The sequence below is a fragment of the Mesitornis unicolor genome, unplaced genomic scaffold (genome assembly GCF_000695765.1).
Source record: "Mesitornis unicolor isolate BGI_N332 unplaced genomic scaffold, ASM69576v1 scaffold4551, whole genome shotgun sequence".
Classification (NCBI taxonomy): domain Eukaryota; kingdom Metazoa; phylum Chordata; class Aves; order Mesitornithiformes; family Mesitornithidae; genus Mesitornis; species Mesitornis unicolor.
Window position 1 is genome coordinate 1 of NW_010161531.1, and position 11,470 is coordinate 11,470.

The 11,470-nt window shown below is 37.6% G+C and overlaps 1 protein-coding gene across 1 annotated transcript; it reads left to right on the forward strand.

The window, feature by feature from the left end:
- Positions 1-6: 6 nt before the first annotated feature.
- ZDHHC6 (zinc finger, DHHC-type containing 6) lies at positions 7-10,342 on the forward strand (the record flags this gene model as incomplete). The annotated part of the gene is made up of 10 exons (XM_010193238.1): positions 7-111; positions 1,448-1,539; positions 3,609-3,768; positions 4,860-5,021; positions 5,585-5,638; positions 7,164-7,331; positions 7,649-7,690; positions 8,106-8,251; positions 8,340-8,383; positions 9,782-10,342. Coding segments are annotated over 10 exons (1,077 nt in total), but the record flags the coding sequence as incomplete, so codon positions are not given.
- Between the last annotated feature and the right edge of the window lie 1,128 nt (positions 10,343-11,470).

The window sequence follows — 11,470 nt, forward strand, 5'->3', positions numbered from 1 at the left end:
GGGGGAAGTGTCAACTTCATCATCCTCCTCAACTGGACCGTCATGATCCTCTACAACTACTTCAGCGCCATGTTTGTCGGCCCGGGGTACGTCCCTCTGGGGTGGACGCCGGTAAGCGCTGCCTTTCCATCGCCTCATCCCCGAGCCAGGCTTGGCGGGGCGAGAGGAGCGGGGGGGGCTGCCCGGGGCCAGCCTCTCTGGAAGGAGCGAGTGCAGGGATCAGACAGCAGAAATCGCCTATGTTTTGACGCCACCATTTCCCCTTTCTCCCCGAAGAGTGGAGCCAGCCCCCCCCCTTCGGCCACTCCTTTCTCCTTATCTTGTTTCGACATCTTCACTTTCTGCCTCTCCCACTTTGCTGCCGCTTCCAGCGTCTCCAGTCTGCTCCAGCTTGCTCCATCCCTTCCTTGTGTAATCTACGGCTGAGCGTCTTTATCGGCAGTAGTTGTGTTTTATAGGTGCTTTCCAAAGCAGAACAACGGGAAACAAGTTCTGTTGTTAGCTGTGATGGAAAACTTCAAGGTTATCTGCAGACACTGTTGTATCGAAGACTTTGCTGCTAGTAATAAGGATTGTAAGAACTTTATTTAGCAAATTTCGTTATTTCTATGTGATCCAGGAAATTCCATATTTATCTTATGTTCAATACAGTATTATTAGTCAAAGTAGAAATTTGCATTTCCTTTGCTTCCACAATCTCTTGGAAGAGTAGCAGTCAAAGACCAGGATGATACAGGTTCAGCATCTCAACACAGCTGGCCTGGGTTTGTGTTCCAGTGGCATGATGTAAAGATTAGTAATAATCACATTTCTACTTGTGGAATATTTCTGAGGACAGAGCCTAATGAGAAGAGGATCCTGATGTAGTCCTGGCAAGGCAACTGGTTATTCATTTCATGAATAGATTTTGGGCAGTGTTACAGCTTGCTATCTACAAGTGTGTGTGTGTCTCTCTTGCTGCAGTTGGCCTGTGTGTGTGTGTGTAAGAGAGAGAGCATAGCAAACAAGAGCTAGTTGAACATTAATGCTTACCAGTACTGTATCTTAGTAGTAAGCCTGGATTGGCTCACGGTACTAAATTTAGAGACAGGGTTGGGTTGGTGTTTTTTTGTTGTTTTTTTTTCCAAATTATAAAGGCTTCATGCTGTTTTTTTGCTTTCAGAACTTAACTGTGAAACCCTGCTTGTACAGTCATTTCCTGATGGAAGAAAGGTTTATTTCTTTTAGCAACCAGCACTTTCATCTGTGGGAGATGGCTGTGTTGATAGCCAAGAGATTTCATTTTGTGAGATTTTTTTTCCCTCCTCGCTACCTACCATTAAACAGGGTTGGGTTATGAAACACGCCCTGTCAGGAAAGCAAAGATGCTTAGATTAGGAAAGTGCCAAGATATGTATTGCTGGTAGAATTGTGTATACATCTAACATGCCTGGTTTTCTGTTTAAAGGAAAAATCTCAGGACTGCATGTATCTCCAATACTGTAAAGTGTGTCAGTCTTACAAGGCACCACGTTCACACCACTGTCGAAAGTGTAACAGGTACTGTCTTTCTTTAAAATTGTTTTAAGTCCATATTAAAGCAGCTTTTAATCTAATGATGAGCTATTAATATAATTTGTTCTTCCAAGCCTTGTATTGTGCATTTTTAAAAGAATTCGTATGAACGTTATATCCACTTTCTAGCTGTATGATTTTTGTATGGTTTACTGTGTTGTAGTTTAATAAGTAAGTCTGTCTAACACTTTCTTTTCAGCTTGAAATCAGTTTCTTTTAAGTACCTCTTGATAGTATTACCAAAGCATTGCAGTACTGCTTCAGGGAAGTGAGCCTGTATAAGCACCTAAAAATCTTTCAGTCCTTTTGAAGTTCTGAGTCCGTACAATCACTTGCTCAGGGAGTAGAAAAGCCTATTCTGTCATCTTTCCAAACGGGAGTTAAATGTTCATTTGAATGGAAATTTCAGACTTTTTTTTAATGTTCACTAAACATTTGTGGTTTTAAGGGTGTCTGCACGTTAAGTGAACTAGCACAAACTTTTTTGACACAAAAGGCTTACCTTGTTATGCATTAGTTTTCAAACAGGCTTGTTCTGAGGTAAAGGATGCTTTTATTATAAATAGCTGCACTGGAGTTTCGTGCAGCTTGAGAAAAAGTGAGCCACTTCATCTGTCTGTATTCAGGCTGTAGTTGCATTTTTCTTGGGTTTACTGGGCAGATCCTCTGAAGGACTATTAGAGAACATGGTGAAAGGCTATTGCGACATATGCATTCATTTGTTATTTCTGAAAACACAAGATGTGCAGTCTGTGATTTTAGGAAGTAGACACTGAAACTGATTGAGCACTGCTGTAATTTGACTGCATCATCCTGAGATTTAGAATTAGACTCTTTTCCTTGAGTGGCAATATTTACACTGAGGACTTGGTAGAAAATGGCAACAGATTCTGATCTATTTTTGTAAAAGCAGGTTCTTTATATAATTTTATCTTTTGTCAAATAAAACAGAAGGAACTGCAGCACATTTTCCAAATCATTTTGCTGATGTGCATTAAGAATTTTCTGCCCTCTCAACTCTGGTCAAAGTAACTCATTCCGCACGTATTCCTAGCCTGCTGCCATGAAGTGGGTAACTTAAACCACTGCTGAAAGTCTTCCATGCTATGGCAAGTTGCAGTGCATGAATGCGGTCACTTCTTGTGGCTCACCTGAATGGGGTGAGGTTTCTTGCTAAGATCTACTAACTTCTTCAGAAACACTTGTGCTTATCATTATGATTACATGTTCACGAACTTGGCAGTTGAGCATATGCTAATGAAGAATAATTAATTCTTTAAAAGCGCAAAACTGAACTTCCTATTGGGAATGGACTAGCTTAAAAGATACTGAGGTCAGTAGTTCCAAAACAATTAACTTTTTTTTTCAGATGAGCTGCATATTTGTATAATTCAATGTGTGTTATAATTAGTAACTCTTATACCTGTTAAGTAAAATCAGTGCAATTTGGGATGTGGGCCAATCTTTTATCAGGCGTTTCTTTGCACCTGTAAGCTAAACCAAAATAATCAGCTCTATATTGAATACAAGAGTGTCTCTAGGGTCTTTATGCTTGTTAAATAGATTCTGAAAAGGACTTACGGTGGTGTAAGGTCAGTACATATGTATGTTATGTATTAATTCTGCAGGTAGTTCACAGGGGATTTGATACTTCCTTTATTTACCTGGTGTGCTTATTTAAAAAAAATGGCAGTAATATTAGTGCCTAACTATTGTGTTGATAGTTCTTACACTTCCCATACTTGATCTCTGCTTGCTCTGGCATATGGTGTTTATTAGCAACTAGCAAGTTTGAGTAAAGACGAGGAGGAGGGATAATTTGGGAGGGTACAGCCTGGGAGCATTTCTTGGTTTGCTTTCTTTTGCTCTACAATATGAAATATAATTCTAAATAGCAACAAAAAAAGACACTACTTTGTTGATCTTTTGGAAATTGGTGAGCTTAAATGAATGAATGGAGGTTGAGTAGTAGAAAGTTAGTTGTCCCTTTCTTTGAGCTTTTTGGAAAAAAATCATAAATGTCCTTTATATTGATCAATATTTGTTGTTCACAGATGTGTCATGAAGATGGATCACCACTGTCCTTGGATCAACAACTGTTGTGGATACCAGAATCACGCATCTTTCACTCTGTTTCTCCTCTTAGCTCCACTAGGATGCATTCACGCTTCGTTCATATTTGTTATGACTATGTACACTCAGCTTTACAACAGAGTAAGAAAACATAATTAAATACTTTAAATTACCCATTTGACTTAAATAATTTTTTTTTCTGGAAGTATGAAATTATTTGGTTTCCCGAGAAACAGCGTGTGGAATTCCTTCTTGTATTCCAACACGTACTCTCAGTTATGCTCTCTGCCTGTGAGAGGTATGTTCATTAATTGGAGGAGGATTCGGAGAAAGTTGCTTTTATTTTCTTTTCATTCTTTTTTTTATTTTTTTCTTCTGTTGCTTGCTGTAATTACTGGGAGTTGCCTTGATCTTTGCAGTGCCTGAAGAGTTTCCCAGTAGTACTTTTATAGAAAGAGAGACGGCTGTGTTTTGGCTTGCACAAGAACTAGGGGGGGTTTATTTATTTCCAACACACAAGCTAGATGCTTTTTATTTTCTTTTGCTTGCCACTTGTTAAAGAATTGTATCCCTTTCTTCAAGGAAAAAAAGAAAGTACATTATTTTTTGAACCAAAAATAGATTCTATTGAATTTGTTTTCAAATGGGAAAATTTAACTGCAGCAACAAGAAGTAAAGCTTGTTCTAGATACATCCCTTATCTCAGATCCATGGTTAAGATTATGAGCTTTGATTTCAGCTTTTGTGGTTGCAATGAAAAGCTTGAAAACATCAACTGAGTGTAAAAGATGAAGGCTGTGTTGTATTTGCAGAGCAGTACTGTTGAAAACTGTTATCTGCTGAAGCTTTCAGAGAATAAACTGTAGCATTTCCATTGAAAATGGATACTGTACTATGCAATCACTTTCTGTCTGAAACTGGTGAATGCATTTTTGTTAATGTGCCAGGGTCAAGATTTTCTTGTAGTTTTTTGGTCTACTTTGTGGTGAAACTTGCAAGATGGCAATTTTGGTTTTGCTTTCCATCTAAAGAAGGCAAACATCTAGCAAAGAATGTATTTCTGAAGAAGAAAAGCCTTTTGAATACTTTTTTGTTTTTAATTATTACACTTGCATTGTAAACCTGTCAGAAGTTGAGCACCTGCCTTCAGAGCCAGATTTCTTATTGGTAATTTGTTTTGTTTCAGCAGTTGGAATGTTCTAGAGCTGAATGATGTTATCTTCCCTTTGCAGATATCTTTTGGGTGGAGTTCTGTGAAGATTGATATGAGTGCAGCCAAAAGAGACCCTCGACCCATTATTCCCTTTGGACTCTCTGCTTTTGCTGCATCCTTATTTGCCTTAGGACTGGCATTAGGAACAACTATTGCCGTTGGTATGCTCTTTATTATCCAGGTAAGTTTATGGCATCTGTTACAAACAAGTTAAAAGCTCTAAGTTTTGCCTGGTTGTGGAACAGAAACAGAATTCGTAATTGAGCTAGGAGCAGTTGTTTAGAGTTTACGTTACTGTGTAACTTTTCCAGGGTTTTATGTTGCTTTCTCCCAGTTCCTCTGTTGTTACCACTCTTTTTCTCATGGGACAACTTGGAGGTGAAAATCTAAGCAAGGGTTGGGCTTTATAAACTCTAAAAAAGGCCCCATCCCTGAAAATAGGTATAAACATGCCTGATGCATTACTTCAAGTGTTTGCAATCTTTGGAAGGAAACAGGAGTACGCATTTTAAGCATAAACTGAAATACTGTGTAATACTGTGTAAGTGCATAGTTCTAGAAGATAACATTAGCATCTATCTATCCTGAATCTTACTTTTGAATGTTTTATATGTTTCAGTTAAGTCTATAAAAGTTGCTTTGTTTTTTAAAGCAAGTTTAGCTTGTTAAATGAAGTTTTATTTGGCTAGCTGATGTATTTCTGCAGAAAATCAATGCTAATTTTACCTAACATATTTATTTTAGATGAAAGTCATTTTGACAAATAAAACTTCAATCGAGTCTTGGATTGAAGAAAAGGTAAGCTCTTATTATAGTATTCTTGTACTGTGTTGTTAAAAAGTTTATTCTCCATATTTATCAGTTTCTTGTTTCACCCCTCTGGATTTAAACCAAAGGTGTCATTTCAATTCACCACTGACTTAACACCTACAGCCAGCTTTTTCCTTACTGGAGTAGGTGAGAAATCATTTAACTGCATAGATTTTTCTTTTTCAGCTTGGGGGAATTGGTGTGAATGTAAAAAAAAAGATTTGCTTTTAAAAGACTTTGCTTATCTACTTCAAATATGTGTGTGTTTTCATCGGAAACTTGAGTTGTCTTTGTGTCTCATTATGCCTGCCTGTGTGTTTAATTGTCCACCCATTCCAGGTGGCATGTGTTGACTCATGATTTTCCTGACTTCCTACTTACCTGATTAAACTTGGAAGGATTTTGAAGAAATCTAGAAAATAATGAGATACCTAGTCTTCTCTCCTTTTAAATTTCGCTTTGATTTCCATGTCTTTATAGAGGTTTTCACATCACAAGATTTTTTAGATAGAATATAGCCAAGCAGCAGAAGCTAAGTTTAGAGGAAGCAAAAGTGACTCAATGTTTAGAAACTAGTTCAGTGCTACCAGGTTATTTTGTGTGAGTCCACAAACATTTCATTGTTATCTTGTCTTTCTTTCATTCTGTGTCAAAATTAGAATGAGGACTGTGTATAAATACCTACGTACTGTAATGCCTTCTCTTTGCTCAGAATTTAGCTTACCTGGATCCTAGTCCTATTAGATCCTTGAATAATAGGATAGTTGAATATAAATTAAAGAAAACCCTGTTACAATTATACTAGAATTTGGAATAATACTTTAAAATTTTTACTGTAAAACAGACTGCTCATATGTCCCTTCTGAAAACTGAACACAGATTGTAATAGAGAAGTATTTAATAAAAACATTATGGCAACAAAAAGAACACGCACTTCTGCGGCTGCTCCACTAGATGTCATCGTTACTGAAAGAATGTAAAGTTCGTGAGTGCAGGATGTGGGCGGTTCAGAGCACGTCGGTGATCTCAGTTCTTAAAGATGGAATGGACACTACCAATGGTGAATTGTGCTCATGATCATCGATCAAAGAATCTGGAGCTGTGGAAGTCTGTGTGTAATTGAGAAATAATCAGGCAGTTTTGAAGGAAAAAAGAAAAAAAACAAAACCAAAAACAACAAATAAAACACCAACAAAAAAAACCCACAAACAAACATAGAGTCAGACCATGGAGTGGCTTAATCAGTGTAGCCAGCTAACTCAGTTGTTACAGAGTAAAGGAGGAGGGGGAAAGGACCCAAACCAGACATACTTCTAAATGCCATCATTGTTGTAAGTAGTTTTAAAAGCCTGGGTTAGTATAACAGGAATTTATTGCTTTTGCCTTAAAATGCTGGCCTTTAGGTCTCATGGACCCACACATGACATATGTTCAGGCCTTCCTAGTATTTGCTGCTCAATTGCAGTTTGTAGGGTATGTTTTTTACATACTGTATTTCTAAATTATTCCTCAGGCCAAAGACAGAATTCAGTACTACCAAACAGGTGAGACCTTTATTTTTCCCTATGACATGGGAAGTAAATGGAAGAACTTCAAGCAAGTGTTTACATGGTCTGGGATTCCTGAGGGAGATGGCCTGGATTGGCCAGTAAGAGATGGTTGTCATCAATACAGTTTGACGGTAATTGATGTTTGATGATATATCAAGTTAATCCTCCCCACTATCCGATTGCCTGCTTTCCTTTGCAGTAGTATACCAGCTTTTTAAATAACTAAAATAGGCTTACTAGTAGTTCATATACTGAAGAAACAGGAGTTCTGTCAAATGTTCTCCCATTTTAGTAGACTAAAAAATTATGCTTATGTGAGTGCTTTTAAGTGCTAATGATATTTCCTGTGTTTGTTGAATGGTTTTGATACCTGACTTCATTTTGTGTTGAATACACAAGTCTTCTTAAACTAAACACTGCCTAAATTTCTATTTGTAATCATTTATAGATAGAGCAACTGAAACAGAAAGCAGACAAGCGAGTAAGAAGTGTAAGTACTTGTGAATTTTGGTCTGAAATGACTTTGAAATATCAGTATAAAATGTAAGTAATTGCTGAGACTATTTCTTTTCTTGATTTTTAAACCTAGCAATTAAATAAAGGCTTTGTGTTTCCACACAAAGAATGTGTTGCAACTTCTGCTTAATTAAACTTATCATTTAGCTTTCTTTGCATTTACTCCTTAGTTTCCAGAGGGTAAGAAACACAGTAATGAAGATGACTGCTTCATTGATAATTTAGAATTAAATTATTATTAATTAGTTAATTTAGAGTCCCTTTGACGGCCGTTGTCATTATGCTCAAATTCAACAGTATACTTGAATTGATTTTTTTTGATGTGAAACTGTCAGCAAGACCATAACTCCTTACAGTAATATATTGCTGTGTTCTGTTCGCATTTGTAGGTGCGGTATCGAGCAGTAGAAGATTACAGTGGTGTCTGCTGCCCTGTGACTAAAGGTGTTAAAACATTCTTTACAACACCGTGCACTGAAGAGCCTAGAATTGCACTGAGTAAAGGGGATCTGATTTTAGCCACAAGAGGCTTAAAGTTAGTGGCTCCACACCTTTATGTTTGGTTAAAAGAAATACTGAGATGGGTTCTGGCATCTAATTACCTATTACGCTTTCTTCCCCAGACACTGGATGTATGGTGAGAAGATTCTGGACTCAGCTGCTAATGGTATGAAGCAGTTATTTTCACTTTTTCTGTTGAAAACTGCAAGTCCATTTTATAGCTTTCTTGAAGTGTAGAGACTATTACATGTACAGTTGTCAAAATGTAGAATGACTGACCTTATTGGCATTAGCTCCTCTCTCCTCTAAAACCACATCTGCAGATTTTTGCTCTTTATATCTGGTAGATCTGCCAGTTTTGATAATCATTAAATGAATCTGTCAGACTGAAAGAACATCTAGTAGTTTACTGAGGGTTGAATAGGAAGAGGGATACTCCTTCATATTCTAAGAAAATGTTACACTTCTAGACTGTAAAGAGGTTAATGGTGATTTCTTTTTTTTCATATTTAAATAGTGGTCAGTCTTAAACACATTCAGATTTCCTGTTTGAACACCCTATATACATATAAGACCTGGGATTACACAAGAACATCTTAAAAACAATTGATTTTGTTATGTTGCTTATTGTGAACATTAGCTTGAGATACCTGTGCTATATCAAATGGTTTTTTTTAATCAGGTGAAATGTGTTCTGGGTGGGGAACTTGGTGTATACTGAGAGGCTGGATTAGAATTCAAATTACCACTAGCATTTTGGACAGCCAGGCTTCAAAAATAGGATGAAATTTGTTAGGAGTGTATACCCAAATGCTGTACATAGGCAGGAATAACAAGCTCCACTAAAACAAGATGGAATAATGAAGTAGCAGTTTTTCTGAGGGCGGGGGGAAAGGTCAATCATAATCTTAAGATGAGTCAACACTTGCAAAAAAGAAAAAAGCATATAACTTCCCAGATGCATGAAGTAATCCTCTCCTACTCAACGTTGGCTGAGACTCAGCTGAAATACTGCCACAAGTAAAAGCAGCTACTGCATCTCAAGAAAGGGAGATCAGCTGCAAAGGGTTGAGAGGAAAGGAGTGAGAAATCTCAGAGTACTAGAAAATGTGACTTGTAAGAGAAAGCTGAAAGAATTTGAGTGGCTTACTTGGGGAGTCCACAAAAGAGATGGGAGAAAGCCAGGGTATGTGCAAATAGTCATCAGCTGCAGGGAAGTTTGTTTTAGAGAAGATAGTGAGCTGCTTCCTGTGTACCTGGTGTGTAGAAAGAGGAGTTGTAGACTTGAATTATAGATGGAGAGATTCAGATAAGGTATTAGGAAACATTTTCAACAGTAAGGAAGGTAGAACACTGGGAAATTTTTTGAGATCTCTGAAAACATTTTAGGCTATGGGAAAGACTCCATGCATCTCCAGGCAATGATGTTAGGAATGACTTAAATGTCCTGCCCTAGAGAAGAAAATAAACTAGGTAACCTCTTGATGTCTCTTCCAGCTCTGTGTTTTTCCTCTGTAGTAGGTCATGTTTTGTTCCAACTTAATGCAACTTTTCATGTCTTAAGGTGGAATAAGAGAACGAGGCTGGTTCCCTAGGAAATGTGTGGAAAAATGCCAATATGACTCTGAAACGGATCAACCAGTGGATGGAGAGAAGAAAAACAGATAGCCTTCTCATTTTTTAAATAAGAAATGGAATTTTTACTGCAGACTACAATCCTTTACTTGAAATTTTCTGTATATTGCTTTAAACTTATGCAATGAATACATTAGGAGAAGGTGAAAGGATTGGATATGCCTGTGCCATGGTTTTCATACTTTTTTTAACAATAAATTATTGAAGAAGCCATTCAGTGGATTGCCTTCAAGATGCATCTTTTTCATCCCATCAGGTTTTTGTCTTTTTCTCATTTCAAATTGCATTCTGGAAGTTCTTATTTTAGTGTTTTTTTGCTCAACCGCATCTGACTGTGATGCGTGCTGCTTATCTCTTGTATTTTACTTTCTCTGAAGCTGCCCCTGAAAACTATAAAATAAACCTCTGGTTCAAATTCAAGATAAGATTTGTTACCTGTGGCTTTTAATTATGTGAATTATCCACCTCAAATAAATGATACATTCATATTAACTTGTGGATTTAATTCTTCTTAGACCTCTAAGAACTTGTTTATAGGCATGGGGATGTGAACTGACTGGGAAGTAAAGATCTCACTCTTACTAGTTGGTTTTCAAGGTTGGAAAGACTTCAGCTCTTGCTCTAAGAATATTCTTTGCTTTTAATGGGGGGGGAAAAAAAGCCAGCCTTCTGAAAGCAGAGTATGTACCTGAGAGATTAGAGTTCTTGAGCCATCTCAGAGTGAAAGAAAACGGTAGTGCCAGGAATGGAAATTTTTGTGAGCCTAGTTGCTATGAAGTGGTTATCACCTTTCCTGAAGCATTTTTATTTAGTATCAGGCATGGATTATTACAAGGAAGACCTTAAAGTGGTGAAACCTGTGTGGCTGAAGGCTTTCTAAATGTATCCTAACTGCAACAGGTGGTTTTGTTCTATCATAGTCTACTCAGACTCCATCTCCAGTACAAAGCCAGATTTTTGTTACTTCCAGCCTGCGGTGCATTAGTAGTGTTCATGATAAGCTATAATCCTAGGCTGTTCATGAGCTGTGGCAAGTGGGAGTTAGTGTTTGCAGTAGTTTCCAAGCAGATGCTTTGCCCCTCTTGGAATCCAAGCACTTATTTTCTAGAAGCAGGCTTCATTAGAGGTATAGGAGTATATCGTACTCCTTGTTTCCCAGGTAGCAAGAAAAAGCTCCAAACTGCATGGAATACTCTTAGCCTCAACTGCAGTAGTCTCTGTTCAGTGCCTGTAGAGTCTAGAACCAAAGAAAGATTACAAAAATAAGCTTGTCTTCTGGCTGAGGAAGTCAGCAGCTAAGAACCTCTTGTTCTTGACTTTGAAATAATTAAATAGCTGCTCTCTCTCTCTTAAACACTCTCTTGCTTTTCCCCCCAAAGGAAGAATTGATATTTGTATTTAAAATTTTGAGCTTTGCGTCTTTTCCATCATCTAACACCAAGTGTAGATTTGCAATGCTGTGCAAGGCTAGCTCAGGCTTTAGTATGATGGAAAGTGGAATCCTGCCTTCCTACTTAAAGGAAAACAGTGAAATAGCCATATAGTTCAGGCAGATTTTTGCAACAGAACAGAAACAATCATGTCATGTCATGAAAGCAAACAATACTGGCCATGCTAA